The sequence below is a fragment of the Thunnus albacares genome, chromosome 11 (genome assembly GCF_914725855.1).
Source record: "Thunnus albacares chromosome 11, fThuAlb1.1, whole genome shotgun sequence".
Taxonomy (NCBI): domain Eukaryota; kingdom Metazoa; phylum Chordata; class Actinopteri; order Scombriformes; family Scombridae; genus Thunnus; species Thunnus albacares.
Window position 1 is genome coordinate 24,615,623 of NC_058116.1, and position 23,612 is coordinate 24,639,234.

A 23,612-nucleotide genomic window follows, 5' to 3' on the forward strand; every position below is an offset into this window, starting at 1 on the left:
TCGACCCATGTGGAGCTGGTTTTAAAGGTGTCAGACAAGACAGAGGTACGTCATCCTGCTCTGCTGAATTTATGGCCCGAGCTCATCTTTGATCTGAGAGGCAGGTCATTCCTCTCTCTCTCTCTCTCTCTCCTCCCTTTGTCTTCCTCTCTCAGGGTCTTTCTGTTTTTCGCTCTCACTTCATTTCGCCGTCTTTGCCTCTCTCTCTCTCTTTCTCTCTCTCTCTCTTCCTCCCTTCATCTCTCTCAGGGGATCAAAAATTCCTCTCAACTCCAATGAGCATTGGTTGAGATATACATGAATCACTTACCGACATCCACAGGGCAGACGGGCCAATAACTAGCTGTTGTGGATATTAGAGTCTCTATGTTCACATCAAAGAGTTTTCACTAGCCTAGCTGTTCACTTTTATAGATATAATGTTTTAATATGTAGTTATTATTCCTCTGAAACTATAGATTTTACTCGCCGACTAGAATTAAATTAAAAAAAATGTGTATGATCAGGTAGCTTTATATTACTGTGAGGTCAATTTAAACTATTAAGTTAAGCTTTTTCACACACTTTTCCGTTTTCTTCACATTATTTTCACACTATGTTTAGCAGTGAAATACGATCGGGAATGAATTTCAGTCACTTTGAGACTGGGGCAAGCTGTCAATCTCATCATTTCGCTGCTTGCCTTTTTGAATAAGCGTTTGCTTATCATTGCCCGGAGCATATACAGTGGATGGAAAAGTGCTGGCCAGGGGCCCCTCTCACTCATTTTCTTCTTGTGAAGTGTGTATGTGGAGCCTTTACCCCGCAGACGCTGTGCAGGATCAGCCTCTCGCTCTGCAAGTCAGAACCTTCTCCCCTGGGCATGGAGGCCTCCTGCAGCTGAGGCAGGGAGCAGAAGGTCATAGGGCATAATCAGGGGAAGTGTGTGTGATTGTGAGCGCTCCTGCCTCTGCATTTTCCTTCTTTCATGCAATGCGCTCGCACATATTTGAACATCGCTTTCATATTTGCATGTGTGAAACATTACTTTCTTTTTTTTTTTTTAAAAAAGAGGTTGTACGAACTACACCAGCAAAATGTAACCACAATTCGACCCTATGCTGAGGCATGCCAGGGGCTGAATTAAGAGCTCTGGCACTGAGTAAGAGAAGTGTGACAGTCACCATTACCAGTGGAACCCAAAACACAAAGCAGACCAGGTTTCCTATGGGCCAAAAGGCAAAAGGAGCTTTCAAGTGAAAACCAGGATGTGTCCCAATACCAAGCGAGCACTCATGGGTTTAAACAATGTTGTGCAACTTTCAGGAGGTACTTGGTTCCACCCCATTTACATCGACCAGTCTCCCCGGACATGTTGAACACACATAACATGGGCAAATGCACTCAAGATACTGTAGTTTGATTATTTTCAGATACTTTTGTTGAACTAATGTGAACGCTGCAGTGTAAATTAGCAAAATTGCTTCCTAATAAGATGCAATTATTCAGTACAATTTGATTAATGATAGACTTTAACATTAACAGTGGAAGCCTTGTTTCCTTAATAATTTCAGGAGCATCATTGAGTAGTATGTTTTTAGGGGAGGTAACAAAAAAGAAACTATCCTCTCATTTTTGGGTCTCAAATGCATTATTTCTGTATTGTTATATAAGTGTTTTAATTTTTATTTTTTTTAAATAAGACACAATAAAGCAATTCACACCTCCAGTGTCAAAAAATATATATTTGATTCAGAAACATCTTGCAAGCAAGACAAAATTATCTCACGTCACTGGTATTTTTTTCTTTCTTTTTAAAGAAAAACTACTAGTAAAATAGTATTTTTGGAAATGTAGTCCACCTACTTCACAGCATGACAACGATAATGTTAAGAGCCTGGCTATATTCAAAACACAACACACAACAATACAGAGCTACAGAAACTCTCTGGAGGTCAGTCAGCTGATTTAGACAAACTCTGCATTTTGGCAGTGGATAAATTCAGCTCTATAATGTGAGCCACCTGTGAGCGGCTCTGTGTAGGGAAAACATGACATGACAGATGAAGAGGTGGACCGCTGACAAAACGCATGGAGACCGTCCACTGGAGGCATCCGCAGAAACCGGAGAGCTCCTCGGTTAGTTTAAGCCTCCTTCCTGTTTGACTTCCACATTATAGGAGCTGTGAGAGCGTACAGACCTGATTCGATTAAAGATCAAGCGGATAGATTTTCTCCAGCCTGACGAATTTGTGCGTAAATCGCCCTCCACAGAGCACATGCATACACTTCTGTGGGTATTTACTGTACATGGATGGTTTGTGTAGATATAAAGAGCTTTGCAGAAAGTGACTGGACTATGGTTTCAGTCTTATTTAACTGGTAGACAGCTTTTGTCAGTCTGAGTGCTTATGTATCAGAGACTCATGGCATTGAATATGGTATTCCTCAAGGAAGTATTCTCGGCCCAATTTTGTTTTCATTATATATGCTCCCACTCGGAAACGTTATTAACCATCAGCATGCCAGTTTAATATTTTTATGCTGATGATACACACTTGTGCATGTCTGTCTCACCAAATGACCCCATTACACTGCCTGTCTTATTGACATGAATGGACGGATGGGTAAAAACTTTTAGAAATTAAATAAGAAAAAAAAAAAACTGAGATTATTTTTATAGGAACCAAAACAGCAAGAATGAAACTGCACTCAATGCTTGGTGGTTTTAGCAAACAGATTAGAAGACACATTACAAAGTTGGGAGAGATTTAAAATTTAATTCTCATTTTAACAAGGTCATTAAAACATCCCTTTTTTTCATCTGAGGAATATCACCAAAGTCAGACCTTGTTTAACTCAGAGAGATGCTGAAATTCTCATTCATGCTTTTATTACCACCTGTTTAGACTATTTTAATTCCCTTTTTACTGGATTACCTAAAAAGTCTATAAGAAAACTACAGCTAGTTCAGAATACTGCAGACAGAATCTGGACTAAAACATCACCCCACTGCTTAAGACCCTGCACTGCCTACCTGTATCTTTTAGAGCTGATTTTAAAGTTCTTTTATTTGTTTATAAAGTTTTAAATGACTTTATTCCTCCCTAAAATCACAGATTTTCTTTCATTTTTATGTTCCAGCCAGATCACTAAGGTCCTCCACCGCTTTTCTTTTAAATGTTCCTTATGTGTCCCATAAAAGTACCGGTGAGGCTGCCTTCTGTTTTTATGCCCCTAAACTGTGGAAACGCTGCCTCTGATATTAGAATGGCAGCTTTCTCTGTGTTTTTAAAAGGAAATTAAAGATCTATATTTTTGATCTGGCTTTCAATTTGCAGTAATGTTACTGTATAGCCTTAGTTTTTAAGTTTTAATCATTGTTTTTACATTATTCTTATCCCTGGTGTTTATTTTATTTTTATTTGATTTTTTTTAACATGTTGTTGTTGAAATTTTTAGTCTTGCAAAACTTTATTTATTGTTGTCTATTTTTGTTTTTCTTTTTTTTGTCTGTGTCGGTTTCATCTTGCTATGTGAAGCACTTTGGGCTGCATTTTTGTATGACAGTTGCTATATAAATAAAGTAGATTTATGGCACACAGAGTTAACGCTCCCAGAATAAATATAATACACATACACTAGTTTACTCACAAGTTTCAGGTTGATGTTTTATTTTAATGCAAACCCTGTCGTTGTAGACAATTTCTATCAGGGAATTATGCTATGAAATTGTATAAATGTCAGTTCATTATTTAAACCACATATTAAGGATTATCAGCAATAACTCAAAATAAAGAAAAGCATCCTAAGAAATGTGTAACAAAAATTTAATTGGGACTATTTTGTAATAACTGAACCCATAATTTGATTTTATTGGGGTTCAACTTCTTATTTCAGCTTAATTTGCTATAATATAAAGAAATTTATTTGGTGCCACTATAGGAAACAAACAAAGGAACAAGCTTTCTTTGCTTTTGACTGCAAATAGGTGACTTGTTTCAGTCATATCGCAGACACATGAAACCATGACTGGTCCCTCCTGCTTATTAACGGACCAAGACGCACACAAGCTCCCCCTCCTGATCTCAAAACCACTCCCCTCCCAACCTCGAAACTATTTAGCATCTGAAACCGGGATAAAGTTTCCAAAAAAGTTTAAGGAAAAAACTTCCTGTGAGAGGAGAAGCATGCCAACCTCCAGTTTTGAACCAGCCTCTTCTTAAGCAAAGGCACAGTTTGAAGCGCAGAGAGTGAGACACCCTGACACTATTCTCCCATCTTTACGGATATTTATACATTTTTTTTTTTGTAACCACGGCTTCAAAGGTGGACAACGTTTTTTCCTCTCTATCCCTGCATTTCTTCAAGAAAGAAATGGAAGAGGGCTCCAGTTCCCCGGTCTCCCCTGTGGATAGTCTGGTGACCAGCGAGGAGGAGCTGGACAGACAGCAAAAACGCTTCGGGAGGAAGAAGAGACACAGCAAAAAGTCCGGCGAGGACAGCAGCGGCAGCAGCCCGGGTCCGGTGAAACGGGGCAAAAAACAGAGTCCGAGCAGCACTCAGTCGTACGAGGAGCTTCAGAACCAGCGGGTCCTGGCCAACGTCCGGGAGAGGCAACGGACTCAGTCTCTGAACGAGGCCTTTGCGTCTTTGCGCAAAATTATCCCCACTCTGCCATCGGACAAACTCAGCAAGATACAGACGCTGAAGCTGGCCTCCAGATACATTGATTTTCTCTGTCAGGTGCTGCAGAGCGACGAGATGGACAACAAGATGTCCAGCTGCAGCTACGTTGCGCACGAAAGACTCAGTTACGCGTTCTCCGTGTGGAGGATGGAGGGCGCTTGGTCTATGTCAGCATCTCACTAGCACCCAGAGACCTTCACTTACAATGCCGAAGCGGTGGGTACCAGAAGCCGAGAAAAAAAATGAATATTACGTATAGTGGTGGCAGTTGCAGACATAGGAGAAATTTAGTTTTTATTCATGAATGGTTGGTGAATAAACACAATAAATATGTAAACAGTGTGATGCTGTAGGCTGACAAATGATAAGAGGTGAATTCACACATTATAATCTGTATCCTGTGAATTTTCCTCTCAAATTCTCGCTCTTTTCTGAGTTAATTTTCTCCAAAATGTGACTGTATGAGTGGCGGTGATTTGGCCACGTGCCTTGGATTTGGAGGATTTAAATTTATAGCCTGCTGCCATATTTTGATCCGCACAACATAATGTATATTCCAGGAAGTCAAATCCAAAAAAAAAAAAAACTAAACAGGTGATTACCAAAACGTTCATCAGCTGTGCACCAAAAACCATATCTTGATTCAACCTGAGCTGTGCACGCTTTTTTTTTTTTTTTTTTTTTTTTTTTTACGCGTGTGACAGATTTCACCACGAGGCCTCAGCATCTTCTGCGCCCGGATGCTGCTGCGCGCGGGCTCTTGGTGACAACTGATCCACCGGTTTACTTGTAGATAACGTTTCAAGATCCCACGAGGATCCAGTCAAAATCTAAAAAGTTCAGTTCAGGAGGTGGGAAAGGGAACAGTGTATTTATTTTGAGAACATTTGGCGGAGTGAAGTAGGCGGATTAATACAAATAATAGTTTTGGAACATTTTCACATGCCAGACCAAATGAAGAATACGCCTCGCTGACCAAAAAGGACAACAAGTCGGGTCTATTTTTGACTAGAAGCGCGTTAAATCAGCCAGCTGTGACATTTGCAGTTAATCCTTATTCACAGCACTTTTTTTTTATTTTATTATAAACGAGGGGGGGCAAGAAGTGCTGCTTGAGCCGCACCAAAACGCAGCTGTAGTGCCACCACGGGTAATTTATATCCACAACAGAGTGCTTTCCTGTGTGGAGACCGCAGGAATGGGCAGCTCGGCTGGACATAAAAGTTCAAGCCAGTGCAAGACAATAAAAACAGAGGCCCGTATTAACAAGAAGTCAGGATTTGGTCACGTTATTTTGCAGATTTTGCAGCCTGCTTCGCTCGTGTCTAGAGAGCTCCATGATACACTACCTAAACAGCTGAGTGCAAACCTTTTCACCTTTTCACTGGCATGATTTTAAGGGACTAGAAAAAGATGAAGCAAAGTCAAGAAACACTGACTGTCACGGGTCAGATAAAGGTTCAGGTAGAGTCATGTGAGCTGTTTATTCTTGGATACTTCTTATTAGATGTTAGATTAAAGTTTCCCACAGCGAGAACAGAAAGAAGATGCCACTAAATAATACTTTCCCCATTAAAAACGTAACTAGAAGCAGGGTTTGTTTAGTTCTCCTGACAGTCATAACTGCTCATCAGCGAGGCTTTGTTGTCTTATAAACAGATCTTGGGGCCGTGGGCAGAAGAAATAAGCTTCATTATAGTGATTTGTGTAAGCACAGTAAATTTGAAGGTGGCTTATTTTTTTCTCCCTCCAAAAGCCATTCCAGCATCTCTTTAAGCTGTCACTTTAATTTCCAGTTCAATTGACCTGCGTGGAATGTAAAAGAAAACAATAAAGGATTACCTTTAAGGATGATCATGGCCTTTAACCCCTCTCCTCTTTTTCTTCCTCAAAATACGTGACATACACAGAGATGAATGTGTTCCACATTAAAACACGTTATTAGGCCTCGTTTTTAATGGAATAAAATGGGTGAAATCACTAAATGGGGTTATTATTCATAAAATTGAAAAACGTCAGTAAGTAATAGCCTGAACAAATCGTGACCTGAGTGAACTTAGTGATATATTTCAATAATAACTCTGGGCTTAATGTTGCTTTGAGGAATTACATTTTTATTGTTTTAGGACTGTCCACTAATCGAAATAAAAACGCGTGAATTTACTCAGGTGCTTCAAACTAAAGCTTTTCTGTTGCCATATGGTTTTACTCAGCTCAGTGGCTAATAATTGATTCATTAATGACTTCCCGAATGCTAATCGAGCAGTGAATGTTAAAAAAAAAAAACACACAACACACAGTGCCATCCACCCCCCCAAAAAACAAAAAAAAAACAACAACCCAAAATCAATGTGCGTCATGAGTTTTCTGTAACCTATTTATATGCTTATCAACACAATATAAATCATTTTACTTATATTTATCTCTGTTCTTCCTTTACAGACTGTTTACTTTTACAAAGTATGAAGACCAAAATGGATTATTGAAGAACCCATCGACCTCAAAGGCATGGCGGAGAGACGTAATGTGACCCACAACTACAAACTCTCGGGGAGTGTGTGTGTGTGTGCGTGCGTGCGTCTGTGCGTCTGCGTCTGTGTGTGTGCGTGCGTGCGTGTGTGTGTGTGGATGCAGATTCATCACACTGCTTCTGACTGTCTGGAGCTGTTTGTGGCAGTGAGGAGGGGAATAAAAGACACAGCCCTGATGTTATAGCTCGGATTTACGGCCTCTAAGCCATCCTTTAACCGCTTAAGAAGGAGATATATTTTGTTTTTTTCAAAGACTTTAAACCAAAGTATAAATAAATATATATATATAAATATATATATATGAATGAATGCATATTGTACCTACCTGTGTAAGTACGCCTGTAGCCTGAAAAGGGACCAATGCAATTTAGCGTCATTCGCTGCATGGATTTATTTCATCGACTTTCTTTAGCAAGTCTCCAAACTCCGTCCAATGTACATTTTTTTTTTTTTTTTTTTGGCTTATTTATTAAAACACATATTTTTGAACGAAATGTAGTTCTTCTGTTTATTTGTGTAGCAGCTGCAACTGTAGTTCAGCTGAATAAACTGCAATAAAAATCAGTTTCAAGTTTCTGGTTGAACTGAGATGAAAATGAAGAGTTAAAGCAGAGAGTGAGGCTGGATGGTCCTTCAGAGCTGCTAGAGATCAGCTAAAAAATAACAACACCATTTTTTTTTTTTTTTTTTTTTTTTTATACAGCTGGGTGTGAGAATTTGCACTTTTCCTCTCCTCTCCTCTTGTTATGGAAAGAAAACGCCGACTTAAAGAAAAAACGACCATAAAAAAATACAGCTTCATTAACAGTGGAGGAAATTCGAGCCAGTTTCAAACTCAGCCATATAAAATGCTTGTCCGCTTAAATAACTAGTAATCATTTCAAATGGCGATGCCTTTTGGGCTCTTTAACGAGCAGGGAGCCCCAACAACCGCAGATAAGGACAATAACTCTCAGCCTGCAGCTTGAAAAAAAAAAAAAAAAAACGGACCCCAACTAAACGACTGAAGAAATTCCTTTGAATCTCTCCCGCTCACTCTTAAAACATTAAATTGTTTACATCTCGTTTTTCCAGACGTGGTTAGATGCAATCTAAACACTGAAAGGACTTCATTGTTAACGCGAGGCTGCCAGTGTGAATGGGGGGGTGGAGGGGGGGGGGGGGGGCTGTTTCAGCTAAATTGTGCACTGTGGGTCTGCTGTTCAAATCTTTACTTTCAAGTTACAATTTTAAAAGCTCTGAAATTTTTTAATCACGACGCTTTCAGCTAGTAGACGTCACACTCTTGCACCCCAGAGTATAATATATGCAGGAGATGACAAATACCATAAAGCAGGATGATGCTGCTGTAAAAAAAATCACAATTGTTTTGCACAATCGAACCTTAAACATCTATAGGAATATTATGGTATTTGCTATAGTCTGCTTTTCTCGAGGTCAGTGTCTGTGGTCTGCAGGGGAAACACCTGTGACCACTGTGGCTTTATCCTCCTGCTGGTTTGTGAAGATGCTGATGCGCCAGACTTACATTATCCACACACACTTTATCTTACATAAACAGCATGAGGCAGTACTGAATATCCAGGCATTAAAGGATAGCTCTGCATTTTTGCAAGTATGTCTTAAAATAACAGCCAGACACTGGACGCTGAAACAGATTTTTGCTCATAGTAATCATTCCACCTGTTCACACTGGCCTTCCCAGCGTGATTCCAGTGTAAGTGATGGGGAGGACAAAATCCACAGTCCTTCCTTCGGTGCAAAAAAATGTTTACTCGAAGTTAATATGAGGCTTCAGCAGTCTGAGTCAGACGAATCAAATTGGGATCTTCCAGAGTTAGTAGCGTGCACGCACATCCAAACCAGAGAGGGCAGGTGCTGGGCTGTAATTCATGAAATAAACAGAATCATTTGCAAGTTGTTTAGTCTGTTTATTTCATGATCTTCGAAAGTTACCCGCAGCAATGTTTCCTCGTTGAGCTGCGTTAGAGAAATACTAACACACAGCAGGAATTTCATCCAAAAAAGACCATAACTTTAAAAGATCAAATTAAGTTTCAGATGTTCGTAGTGTTTCAACTGGTGCAGCATTTCTAGGAAGTGATTAATTTATGTTGGTGAGCTTAATCACTGGGAGTGTGATCGCTTGCCTCTTTATTGAACGCGAAGGCCATGGTTTTTAAATTGAGTGATTTATCTGACAGAGAGAAATGTGTGACACTGTGATCTCTGTGACTAATTCTAATCTCACTGGACTGCATGCATCAAGCCCTACAGGGACGCATGAACGTGTAAATTTACACTATAAAAACACATCTGATGTGCAGGGGCAGTGTGAACAGGCTCGTGACAATACATGGATGATTAAAAAAAAAAAGAAGAGATTTTCTATAATTATAATCTGATTCAAAATATTCCTACATTCACTGTTGGGGTCATTTCTAAGAGACATATCTAAGTGATAACAGTCTGAATCCTTTCCTAAGACTTGTAAAACATTTGCAATAAAACCATAATAATTGTCAAAAATGAACAAATGCCAGAATGTGCAGTCTTGATTTTTGGCATGGTGGTCTTGGATGCTGTTAGACGGCCCTTCCTACCAAGGCCGGCTTATCCATAGGAGCTCGTTTGATACCTGCTCATTATCCCGGGCCCTCACAGCCGAGCAGGAGAGAATCACCCGGGGCCACTGCTCCAGCGGTGCGAGAGATCCAGATGTTTCCCGTAAAATCAGACGGAAAAAGCTACAAAACTTTAATTTGCAGTAAAAAGGGAATAAAGTAAAGGTTTACACTCTGTGTGCCTCAAACGGTATTCTGCGTTTGTCTGGTTCAGTAAAAAAATCCTAAGGTTAGCCCATACCACTCTGGAGGCTGATGTCGGCTTGACTGAACTTCCCTTCTGCGTGTGTGTGTGTGTGTGTGTGTGTGTTTTCAAAGCTGAAAGTCAGCTGTGTCGGCTGCCACCATAGCCATATACAAAGTATTACTCAGACTTCAAATACGCCTCAAATATTGATTTTTCTCTCTCTCGTTGTGTGTGTTGTGGAGAATCACTTAAAATGAGCTGCAGAATATTGATCACGGCTATTAAATTAAACTACTGTCTGGAAATAAACATTCATGGCAACAGTGTAAATTTCTGTTTGGATACACAAGTCATAAGAAAGGATACTGCATATCTAATAATTATAATTATAATAATAATAATAATTTAACAAAGAAATTAAAAATAAATAAATAGGGCTGCAAATCATTCAAGGCATTTTTTGAATTGTTGAATATTATTGCAATAATCACTTCTTCCATTAATTTAAGTGTATTTCACACTAAAACCACAATCATTTCCTCACTATATCCTCCCCATACTCAAATCATTATATCTTTGTTGTATAACATGCTTAAAGTGTTAAATCTATATGTACACAGAGATGAACTGGCTGCTAAACAAAACCATGAATCCTGATGCATGTGGTAAAAAAAAAAGAGCGATGCGAGTTCAGAGGAACCTAGCAGAGTAACGGCTGTCAAGGCTGCCTGGATGAAAAGGAATTAGCAGAGGTTCTTTGGTCTTATTCTCCAGCTCGCCCTTCCCTCATTCCATCATTTGATCAGGCTCCCTTCGCACAGAAAGGGCCCTGGTCGCATTACCATCAGTCTTCAGAGCTGGTGCCCCTTTTTTTTTTCTTGATATACACACCTGAATGCTGTCTACACCAACTGCAGTATTTTTTCTAATGGAGGAGAGAGCGACGCTAAGCAACCTCAAGATTTACCAAACTGGTTTGAGGATTGAAATAAATAACTTCTAGTGATTGTCTAGATTGGTGGGTGTACAGGGGGATCTAATCATCCGCATACCTGTAGAAGTATCTTCGACTGAAATGCTTATCTGTCCTCCTGCCGTTACAGTCTCTGACCTAGTGAGAAGAGAAATATGTGTGGACATACTAGTGCTGAATGCCCACATCTGCACCTGTACCCCGCTCATCCAAGGAAACGTCTGCTCTTTCCTCTGTTTCCTCTCCATTTAAGATCACTGTGTATCCTTTGTATTAAATCACCGAACGCTCATCGTCTCACCTCCAAAATCTCACGCATGGCTCAGCGGGGGTTGCTTGTGTGATCTCTGAGAGCCGGGGGAGTGTAACTGGATACGAAAATATTGTTGTAAATTTAAAGTTGTGAAGCGGTCCAGCTAGATGACTGGTGTGTTGGATCTTCCTTCCCATGTGACACCATTAACACATCTGGTGGTGCGGTGGAAAACATCTCCGTTTTTAATTTGCATCATATTGATAAACGACCTTAAATCTGATATTGATATGAAACTGTGAACAAAGTCGGAGCTGTGGTGTCATTTTTCCATCCAATCTGTATCAGATCATTGTAGGACTGCAACTAACAATCATTATCGATTAATCAATGGTCTTTAAAATGTCAGACAATTATTAAAAATATTGATTGCATGTAACCTAAAATGTCTTGTTTTGTCCCGACCATCAGCCCACAACCCAAAGATAATCATTTTATATCACTGAGGACCAAAGAAACCACAAATACCGACATTGAAGAAGCTGGAACTGGTGAAATTTTAGCTTTTTTTTTTTCTTTCTTTCTCTCTTTACCGATTAATTTTCTGGCGATTGATCAATCATTGCAGCTCTAGATCACTGTCATTATATAAAAAACACTCATGAAAGATAACCACTCACACCCTTAGCATGCAGAGAGAACCAAGGCTGTGAAATAGAGGTCAGATGCCTCCATTCAAGCGTCTGGAGCCTGATGTAGGCGACGCACCGTCCAAATATATAAAGGCTCTTTCTCATTCACACATGATGTTTCAATTGATACTAAGCTGGTCAAAAATAAATGTGATCAATTAGGAGGTTCATAAAAATAATAAGCATGTTATTTAATAATATACATAATAAAAAAATAAGTCTGTGATGTTAAGACAGACTTCAGCTGAGCAGCGTTTGGACAATAAGTATGGAATGTCTCACTCTGTACTGTACGTGTGTAACTTGGTTCTTGGCTCTGAGCCTTATAGCACATCTTCTCTTCTGGCATCATCTATAGTCCATCTGGTCTCATCTCTCTCTCTCTCTCTCTCTCTCTCTCTCTCATACACACACACACAAACACACATGCAAGGGACCAACTGCTGTGGACAATAACTACAGTATATAGACTGCTTCATTTTCCGTTTCCCTTATCCTTTAAAAAAAAAAAAAAAAAAACTTGAATAAATCAGTCTTCATCAGTCTCTTTGTCTTACTCCACTGGTATACCTGGAACATGGAGGAATAATGCGGCCAAGAAGGGAGCAAGACTATCACTGATCATTACCTCTCAGTGTCCAGAAAATATCTATCTTTGGAGCCAGCCATGATGATGATGATGATAGCCAAATGGCAACGAAGGGCAGCTGAACGATGTCATCTCAACAGGGAAACATTTTCAAGGCATTAGTGTTGTAATACTCACAATCAAACATGTAATAAAAACTCATTAACATTAATCTTTGGTCCTCGATCGTTCAGGTTTGTGCTAAATTAACGTTAGCTAGATAGTCAGTGATGTTCAGATATTAAAGAAGCAACTTTTGTCTTATATTTGCTCTGCATCTCTGGGAGAGCACAGCTTGGCTTGATATTTTTTCCCTCCGCTATGGCCATGAGTCAATCATCATAAGGAGAGATTTGGATTCTTAAACACACCGCTGTCCATTCTAACAGTACCAGCAGCCTCCTCACCTTCAGCTGTGAAACTTGATTCGTCTCCAGGTTTAGGGGGGCGGGGGGGGGGATATGAGGACTTCTGTTTGTGGGGTGACATGCCAACACTCCTCCTTTGCTCTTCATTAGCACCAGCGATAGCCACAGAAGGTCAGCAGAGGTCAGAGGGTCACACCAGTTCAGGAGCTAAATCACTCACCTTTGTTTTCACTTCTACGTCACTCCCCTGTGAGACAGACAGACCTGAGCTTTAAATGAATCCAAAATTAAATCATTTACACAAACAGCCATGAAGTTAAACAGGAAAGCGTCTGTTACTTTTTTCAATTTTAGACAAGGATGAGTGTATATAGTGTGTATATACACATAAAAAATGTAAAAAAGTAAAGCAAAGCTTAACACTCAGTGGACTCAATTAACACTTGAACAAATGTAGATATGATTTAAGACTCTGCAAGGTATAAGGTATCAAACCAGACCATCAAATGTAGTCTATATACATCATAACAGACTGTTTGATGAAAACCCCCCTTGTGGCGGGTTTGAAACAAACAAAAGCCATTCACAAACAACTGCAGGGCTTTCACACTAAATCTCAACCATCATCTTTAATCTAAAAACATTCAAACATTCTGCTGCTAAAACAGCAAACTAAAAATGAATTCTTTTGAAAATGAACGAAAAAGCAATAGCTAATCAAACTTTTTTTTTTTTTTTTTTTTTGGACAAATCAATTCGATCCAATCCAAACAAGTCCACAAACCAATGTTTTCCAGAGCTTTGAACCATATCACACGCGTTTCAGAGCGGAACTGCACGACATACGAGCAAACTGCTGACAAGGACCAGGTGCTGCAGTCGAGCTCCACGAAAAGCCAGTAAGTGGACCTTGAGTTTGCATTGTTTTCTCAAATTACTATTTCCAAGGTCAAGAATGAACTTTCATGATTAAATTATAAATGCGTCTTTGCCTTTACTTTTTTTAAAATGATATATAATAATCCATTTGAGTCTTGAATGTGTCCTGCATTTAACTCTAAAATGCAAATATCAGGAACAGGAGCAGAAGTACATATTTTAGAAGAATCCACAAATGGGAGATACTTTTTCATCTTGGATGGTGTTGGTTTTGAGGGGGAATACCATTGCAATCTAATGTGCTAATGTGTTCCTCATGTTTTACCATACAAGACAAAACAAATCTCTTTACTTGAATAATTTATCTTAAGGTTGTGCCAGTTATGTGAGTGGAGTTCAAATAAAAAATTGCATCCTCTACTCTTTTCTCTTTGCCCTTCATTCCCTCTAGTTGTGATCTGGTCTCAGGTTTATATGTCAACACAACAGGGAGAAATTGAGGCAGGGTGTTAAAATCAAACAAAGCAATCTTTGGCATGTGTACCAGACAATCACTGAACTTTGTCCTGCCGCTTGTTCTCTTGACAGTGACCCAGCCTCAGTGTTATGTTTGCAACAGCTCCTCATGGCCTTGTGCCTTTGTGTGAGGACTCTGCTGTGTGTCTTTAACCTTTTGATGTCAGTGCAAGCTCAACACCAGACTAAACACATACAGTAGCAAGACAAGCAAACGCTGAGCAGCTTTTCAAATACACTATGGATCAGAAGTCCCAACCGGACTGGTGGAACATCCAATGGAAAGAACAGCAAACGGTCAACAGACTACCTCACGTACATTTCCATTGTTTCCAAATCCATGCTCGGAATGAAATAAATTGAGGGAAATAGATTAAATAGTGATTTTTTTTTTTTTTCATTTCAAATTCTTTTCTTTGGCTGGTGACGAATCCTCTTCGTCAAGATCAGCTTCCTTGCAACCTGCTGACACACACATCATTTCTTACAGTGCGCTGGAGTTGAAGGGAGTGTATGTTGTTGTTGGACATTAAACTGCAGTTTAAGAGCTCTCTTTATAAAAAAAAAAGAGACTTTCAAATTTTTAATCTCATAGCAGAAATGACCACATGACAAGACGTTTTGTTTTCTTAACCGGACCTCTTAAATACTGATGCTCGACATAACGTGGTTGTTCGGTTACAACACTTCAAATATACCTAATGTTTTTGCATGCCTGTGTGTTGATGATCCAAAACTGATTCTAATGACTCTGTTCTGTAATTAGTTTTATTTGTCATTCGAGCAGCTGGCCAAAGCCTCATCGCCCATTTCAGTTTGAACCTGCAATTAAAAAGCGCGGTGATGAGCGCAGCTGGGAGGATGAGGCCTTTTTACGCATACGGGTGGCTGGGTAATGATAGATCTAACTGACAACGACAGACGCAGCGAGAGGATGAGCAAAGCAAGAGAGCCGCCGCAAACCAGAATGTCATTGTGGGGAATGAGAGGGAAAATAGATGGGGTTTTTTCAGATTTCTATCCTTACTGACATTTCAGTGCTTTGTTGTGGGCGGGAGGCGGCCATCTTGTGGGCTGGCCCTTAGCAAGGGGGAAAGTTCATCTGGCAGGGCTCCACCTTTTCTCTGACCTGACCTTACCGAGGGGTCACAGGGGTTGCCTGTCTCTACACAGCGGGGATGACGAACGTGTCGACACCTACGGTGTGTCCCCGGAGGTGAGACGGGCAGTCTGTGTGTCACGAGCACAGTCGTTACAGCATCCTAAGTCACTGGGGAACCATAAAGAGGACACATTCCTAGCTTTAACGTCATCCTTGTTTTAGTTGTGGGAGCCTTCGGAGCCCTTTTCAGCATCTGTATGATGGTAAATATTGTCCCTTGTGTCTCCATTTGACCTTATTCTCTCAAGGAAGCAGAGATGCGGTCCTTTTCGTTTGCCTTTGACACACCATGGTGTCCCAAACCTCAGTGATTTACAGATTCTGACTAGCCTTACAAAGCCGAAAAGTAGTGGTACTATTTACACTGTTACTCTCTAAATTCAGAGTTTGACAGGAGGGCAGTGGAATGTGTGTTTATTTGAGGGGAGGTAAGGCGGGATTTGGTTTTGTTTGCTTTTGGAATGTTGTCTTAGCGTTAGCTCCACCACCAACAGGGATTCACTTCTGTTTATTTGGACACTAGCTCAAACCTTTGACCTCTCCAAATGGGTGGCTAATCCCGGTCAAAGCTACTGTGGGGTCCTTGTGGCCATTACCGCAATACCGCCTCCCTCTGGACTTAAAGGACGGGTTCACAATTTGTCTGTCTTAAAAACAACAGTCAGGTGCCCAAATGAACATTGAAAAAAGGTTTCTCTTGCCATAATAATTCCGCCTGTTCATACTAGCCATTAAAAGATCCCTTTGTAATACACTTACAATATAAGTGATGGGTGCCAAAATCCACAAGCTTCCTCATGTGAAAAAAAATGAGTCAAATCAAGTAGATATCTTTCAACATTACAGCCTTTTTACTGCCAAAGTCTCTCTTTTTGTTACTGTACTTCCACCACAGAGAAGACTAACTCAGACTGCTGAAGTCTCATACAAGCTTCAGATAAACTTTTAAATGCATTTATGCACAAAATGTCTGTGTGGACACACTGTGGATTTTGGCTCCCGTCGCTTACATTGAAAGCACATTTGAAGGGGATCTTTTAATAGCCAGTATGAAGAGGAGGAATGATTACAGCGAGGAAACCCTCTTTCAGCGCTCATATGGCCACCTGACTTATTTTACGACAGACTTGAAACCTATCCTTTAAGTGGCAGAACAGTCAAGTATGAACTAACCTGCATAATAAATAAGAGATAAGGGTGTGACAAACCTATTTGCACAGATCTTTCCTTTGTAATGCTGTCACTGTGTATGAGATCAAACACACATCCTTCAATCTCTGCCTTCATGTCTGACAGCCAGACGTTTGCCTGCCAGTGAAGAATCCTTTTCTCTGCAATGAAAAACAACAACCAACACTAATGAAGCATTAATTCAAGCAGAGCATAATCTGTATCTAATACGCTTCACAATCATTGGCTCATTCACAGCTGTGTGGCTGATACCAGCCAATCATATTCATATAGGTGTATAGCATGCACGTTATAACCTGACACTTATCACTGTTGCACTGATTGCTGCAGCAGTTCCTTCCACCACCCTGCCACCTCCTCCTTATGTGGTATTTTTTTTTGTACTGTTGATATAACCAAGATTTATGTTAATGTATGTTTATGAAGGGATTAGCTTTCTCCGCAGAATCCTCATTGCAAACAGCAGAGGTTTTCCCACCAAATCTAACTGTTTTGCTATAAATGGTCAATTCCTTGACATGTTTCGGATTAAATTAACATAATAAAACAGACGTCCCAGTTTTTCCAAAACAATACTTTATATCGTAGATGTCAAAGACAACATGTTAGAGCAAAGGTTTCCCGAGAAAAATGTACTATTTCTGTAACAATGGTGGAACAAGTCAAAAACATAACTGATAAAAAAAGATGCATTTTATACATATGTAAACCTAGAACTGTTTGTTTTTCAACCACAGTGGTCATAGTGTTAACTGGCTTATTTAGTGGAATAGACGACCATAACAATGACCAGGCATCTGGATGGAGCCCTTGATAAGTCCAGATATGACAAAGAACAAGAATGTCTTCCCAAAAGTCCATCAAAGTCACATCTTGCCTGGAATGTAAAAAAAAAAAAAAAAAAAAAAAAAAAAAGTTGTCCATTCTGTTGTTGCAGTTCACAAAGCTTCCCCAAAACAATTTGTTCTCTACATAAATACAATAAAACCTATTGTCTGTGTTACAAGTGCTAGATCCTTTTTTTTTCCTTTTTTGTGTAAAATATTCAATTTATGTCTTCCAGGTTTGATGACTCCATATCCTACAGGTAAAAGCACACAACACGGAAAGCACCTAAACGCCTCCTCGGCAAAAACAAATAAGCAGTAAAAGAGATAAGACAGTTTGGATACAGTGAAAGTACTAAAACATCTTTCAGTGCTTGATCCTTTGTGCTGATATGTGGCAGGAGAAAGAAAGAAAAAGAAAGAAAGACAAAAGGAAAGAAGGAAAGACAGACAGACAGACAGACAAACAAACAGGTAGGCAGTGCATGCAGACATACAGATCATGCAAAGAGACAGAGGAGGCACACTTGAGGAATGGAGTGGACCAGTCCACCTAAATAAACAGACAGTTCTTGGACCTGGCTGGACTGAACTACAAGGCTTTAAATAAAAAAAAAAAGATATGCCTCCTCCTAATAATGGAAATTATAAGAAAATGGAATGTTGCAGGGGTTTTTTTTGTTACTGGACATTGTGTTAAGACTAACAGTGAAGACAGACAGTGCTAGTTTTGGCTCCTTTTAAGAAACCAAAGCATTCAACAGTAAAAAACCCACGTCTGCTGTTGTTATCCAGACTGGCACTGCTGTGCAAAGGTTCTGGGAATGTTCTGGGCTGGGTTACCGAAAAGCATCTCATCAAAGTGTGTTCACATGCACAGTCATGTCAGCGTATCCCAGTTAAAGAGATGATCATGGATAGACTGATTATTGATTTCCACATCCCAACCACACATACCCCTGTATGCATGAAGTATAATGTGAACATGGTTCTGATAGGAAGGGAATGTACAGAAAAAAACACATCTTACACGTGGCTATAAGTCTAAACCTTACAAAATAATACTAAAATGAAGCCCTTCTACAAATGCTTAGACCTTAGTTTTGAGTTCTCTTTGTAAAAACCTACAGTAATTTGTGGTGTACCATTTACTGCAAGCTTGTAGTCACTCATTTTCAATCCTTTGTTCTTAGACATTTACAAAGTGGGAGATGACACAAACAGCATTTGCAGAAGCCAAAGGAAAGGATTTCTGATTGCATGTGACGTCATTTAGGGACAGAGGTGCAGCTGCAGGAAGAGGCAGCATCGCTCTGCCATCGGAGGTCAGATGAGAATAGCTCCTGCTTGCATGTGTATAAGGATGTATTTAGCATCTTTTACGTGTTCCTTTATGGCATAGATAATGTTAAAATAATTGATCTTAGTACGGGAGAAGCCAGGAATGGAACTTCTACAGAGGATAGAGTTTAAGTGTCCTGCGAAGAAGGAAACACATGTGGGCTGCTGCAGGGATCAAACACCTGTGATCTTTGGATACAGAGAAGTTTTAAACACCAGGCCACCCTGAAACCTAGAGTTTGCCAAAGAAAGAGATTATGTATTAGCTGTTAATTTTAAATTAAAACTAAGGACATTTGGCCAGATAACAAAATAAGCGATGATCGTGTGCAATAATAAGGCCCATCAGAGTGATTTAATGTGGGGGGGGATAGCATAGCCATATTCCAATTAAAATCCACATTGTTGTTTTTTTCAAAGATGTTAGAGGATGAACTTTTAAGAAAATGGAAGAAATGGGTCACCACTTGGGTTATTTTCAAAATATTGTCTCACATTTCTTAAAATACTAAAACTTTATAGGTGCCAGCAAAAATGTGTGTTTTTCTACAATAAAATCTAAAGGCATAAAAAAAACAACAGTACAAAATATGTGCATGAATATGTGAGGCTGAGCGGAGGGCAATGGCACACTTAATAGTGACTTGGTACCAATGGAATGAATAAAGCCGAAACTAGTCATCAGTGTTGAAAGACAATAAGACGACCAATGAAATGCTACTTAACACACAACCGACTGTAACCGAGGACAGTAAATAGTGCCTTCAGTAACACTCTAGAAGGGCCTACTGTACGTAAGACCAATGTAAAGTATCATTTTTCAATACCAACTTCAAAAACAAGATCATAGTATTTCATTATGTATAGATACTGTATATATATATAATATACTCATTTCTTTTCATATATAAATCTACTATGAACAGACAGTAAATACACAATTGTCCATAATTATACAAAGTAGAAACATTTTGCATCCCTACCCTCCCACAAAAACCCTGAACCCAGAAAACAAAGTCATGTAACGTCCACTAAAAACAGTTAGTCTGAACCCTCACCTGTAGTGAAGTATGTCAGCTTTACAATGTGTAACAGAGAGGGGGAAGTGAACAAAGTGTACAAAACAACAGGACAAAACATTAAAAAAAAAAAAAAAAAGTACAAAGAACTCAAAGAGACAGTCCACTTAAAGGGCAACAGAAGCAGAAAAAAATAAGAAAAAAGAAATCAACAGAAGTAGAGTAGTCATCGACAAATGCGTGTGGCAGGAATACTCAGGAGATCAATGTCCTATGTACAGTAAACAACAGTAAACACCACAGCACTCTGTTTCCTGTTCACTGAAAAAAAAATACATTAAACATGTGATTAGTTTGTAGATGACACAAAGAGGAAAGAAGGTAGCTGCCCAGAGGCCAAACACAAGTTGGAGGGATGGTTACAGATGGGAGGATAACTTTTAGCACACTGGCTACAATGGCTGATACAGAACTCACCAGCCAATATGACCGTTTTATCACATGTAGACTTTAAAAAGGAAAAAGGACCTCGTAATTATGATGTTACATCTGCCAAAATGGACAATCAAATTTTACTACAACTCGGCTGGTGGCTGGTGTGTTGCACAGTCTGGATCGTTGCGAATTTGATACAGTATTCAAATGTAATAATACGCTTTTGAATCTCAATCCTACGGTAGAAATCAAAAACTCGGAGCAGAATCTGAGCTACATGTGTTGTTCAAAGTTGCAAAGTCACTGGTCGAGAACAAAAAAAAAAAAAGAGGAGGATTTAAACACAGAAACTAGAGAAAAATGTGTGAATGCACTTCATACAACTGTATATAAACAGAGATGTGCTCACACCTGCCACATGCTGTAGCACCTGACATTTGGGGAGCAGATGTTAAACCAGCTGTGAGAGCCTGTGCGGCCCTGCAACACCCCTCTGGAAAATCCCACAGGTGGTACGGTCCTTGTTATTGTGGAGACAGAGTTGCCCTAAAAAGAGGGCGCTTCTTCATCAAATTACTACATATGAAATTGGCTCCTCTCTATCCTACATAAGTTTGCAACTGCAAGAATTATCACTGGAAAGCCTTTCTTATATGCTTGTGATTATTCGACTTTACAGAGATGATAGTCCATCATGCTTCGGCTTGATTATTGTCTAAATACCACACAAAGTATGAACAGCATTCTAGTTTTCAGAGGTCCTGTTGCTCTAGTACAGTGCATGCTACTTAACTCTTCCATTAAAGAGAACTGTTACAGTATCTGATACATGGATGCATTTAGTAATACTAATCCCCACTTAAACTTCCTTTTAAACTGAACCAACTCCAACTTGTGGCTGGAAACTACCTTCTAAACTGAGATTAAAATGAGGGGGGAAAAAGGAAAGATGGAGGTATAGGGAGGGACAGTAGTAGGCTGGTTGCAGGGAATTACAGGTAAACATGCCAAGGTCCTCCAGTCTATGTGCCAACAACATGCAGGCATTGGATGTCTTGCCAGGATACAAATGTTGAGGGTTTGGGGAGAAGAGGCCTTGTTCTCAAGCCTGTTTTTTTAAGGCAAAGCTCTTTCAGTAGAGTTCAACAGGAAATCCACCAGGTTTGAAAAAAAAAAAAAAGGCACGAACGCACAGTCTTTTACTGTCAATCATTTTCGAAATCAGAACACCTGCAGAAATGTTTTTATCTGTAATCTTCAACCACCGTGGAAAATGGCAACAAATTTGACCACTTTTTTTCTCCATCCATCCAGATATCTTGAAAGAGCAGGAATTATCCATCCTTAGTGCAGAGTCACAGTCACATTAGCTCTGGTGGTTTTCAACGAAAAGACGGCGATAAAGCACAGAAAAAACAGAATAATATGAAAAGTAGACAACTGCAGATTTTCTGTGTATGGTTCTGACTGGCATTCAAAAAGTACATCTGTCTAGTGTTTTAAAAGCACTGGCACTCGAGGTTCTAACTGTGGGATGGTTGAGTCTATGCTCTTATATCCAAGGTACTGAAGAGATAATGCAACACATTTATGCTGATCAGTCTGTGCACCGCTGATCAGTGAATGCATCGGTCATCTTCGGTGTTTTCCTCTCTGCACCACATTTGTCAGCTCTACTTGTTCCCCCCATGATAAGACGGTATCTTGATATGACATGAGGGGAGACATGGGAGCGGCATTGAAACAGAAACAGAGATTTGGCTGGATGAGGACACTGTCAAAGATGAAGACTGGTCTGAGTGGTCAAAGGCTACGGATGTTTCTTTACATAGGAGCTTCCTCTTCCATTGGTTCCTCTTCAGCCCTGGGGAAAAGAGACCATAAAAATGTAACATTATTCGCTTACAGTACCATGACTGCATACTATTATAAAGCAATAAATTCCATTAAACCAAAGAACAGTAGCCAAAGTACCAAAGAAAGGTCGTAAGAGACTTAACGCAACACACGTAAGGCTTCAAGTGGACACTTGGCCATCATTTAATGGTTATTGTGATGGGGTGCCATACACCAAACCCACCAAAATATCTGGGTATTTAGCTGCTAATGTTTCTTACCAGCAGATTGCCAACTTTGTAGCGTACAGTAAGTTTATAAGAGCTTTTTCTTGATAAAAAAGAATCATGTTAATGAGAGACTGATTCCTACAGACCATAAAACCAAAAGATTTAGCTTAAAGAGACAAAAAGCTGTAGATTTAGGTGTTAAATATCCGTGGCTTTGTTACAATGAGTTCTGTTAATATAAAAAAGTATTAGTGAAACTAAAGACGTATACTTTACCAGTTCACCAGTTGCTGAGAACAACTACAAACAGACGACACCACACATACCTCTTTCCAATGTGCTTGTTGGCAACAGACAACGAGGCCATAGCAGAGACAGTTTCAGCTTCCTCTGCGTCACGTCTAAGGACTTCACTCAAAGAACAACCAAGTGTAGAGGCAGAGCGCTGCAGTGAATGCCAGTATTTACCTACAAAAGACCGGAACGGGGTCAAATCCTGCAACACTCAGTCACTGATTATTAGCTGCTTTAATAATTTTAATAACAACAGAGGCACATATTGTAATATAAAAATAGCCAACAAAGTGAATATGATTCCAACTCATGTCACTCAGTAAAATACATCATGCTGACGCTGATGTATGTTGTGTCTAGGTGCAGTAATCAACTCACTCTGAATTTCCAGGACTTTCTCCATTGAGCGGACAGCATTGGCATTTGGTCTCTGCTGCAGCACCTCATCAGGAATGGGGTCCAACTGAAACAAACAAACACATTTCCTGCTTAACATCCTCAACCAAAAGCACTGCACGTTTTATGGTTAAGCTCTGCGAGACTATATCTATCCGCTAGCCAAGTCTTTGAAGTTATTTAAGCCACTTGTGCTGAAATGTAAGTGCTGCAGGGCTGACAAGTTGGCACTGAACCTCTATCTACTGGGAAGATTGACAAGTGCGTTAAATGTTTCGAGGCATTTTCTTTTCTTTTAGATATAGTGGCTGGGTATATTTTTTCATGAATGTGACTGACAGGTGTCCAGAAGTACCTCTCCAAAACATCTCCACCAGAAACCTCACTTGAACTAATGCTGTTCCCTCCTGGTCACTTTTGAATGTGGACCACAGCCCCAGTGTTGAATCACTTCAAGAGGTGGGGAACAAGCTCGAGCTGCTGACACAATAGAAAAATGGTCTGCAGATGCACACCTCCTCCCACTCACCGAGAGCCTTCGCTACTCTCTAACACAAACTAC

General features: G+C 39.8%; 2 protein-coding genes across 3 annotated transcripts in view; one reads left to right on the forward strand and one right to left on the reverse strand.

Moving 5' to 3' along the window:
- The first annotated feature begins 4,141 nt into the window (after positions 1 to 4,141).
- On the forward strand, positions 4,142 to 7,679 carry twist2 (twist-related protein 2). Its single transcript, XM_044366149.1, has 2 exons — positions 4,142 to 4,884; positions 7,111 to 7,679. The coding sequence occupies exon 1, from the start codon at positions 4,357 to 4,359 to the stop codon at positions 4,849 to 4,851; it is 495 nt and encodes a 164-aa protein (XP_044222084.1). The 5' UTR covers positions 4,142 to 4,356; the 3' UTR covers positions 4,852 to 4,884; positions 7,111 to 7,679.
- A 9,552-nt stretch (positions 7,680 to 17,231) lies between these two features.
- Positions 17,232 to 23,612, reverse strand: part of hdac4 (histone deacetylase 4) — a 144,732-nt gene continuing 138,351 nt past the window's right edge. For both annotated transcript variants that reach the window (XM_044366013.1, XM_044366014.1), the window contains 3 exons: positions 23,033 to 23,117; positions 22,687 to 22,828; positions 17,232 to 22,158 (listed from right to left, as the gene is read on the reverse strand). In XM_044366013.1, coding sequence (XP_044221948.1) covers positions 22,119 to 22,158; positions 22,687 to 22,828; positions 23,033 to 23,117 — 267 coding nt within the window. In that variant the 3' untranslated portion in view covers positions 17,232 to 22,118. The remainder of the gene's footprint in view (positions 22,159 to 22,686; positions 22,829 to 23,032; positions 23,118 to 23,612) is intronic.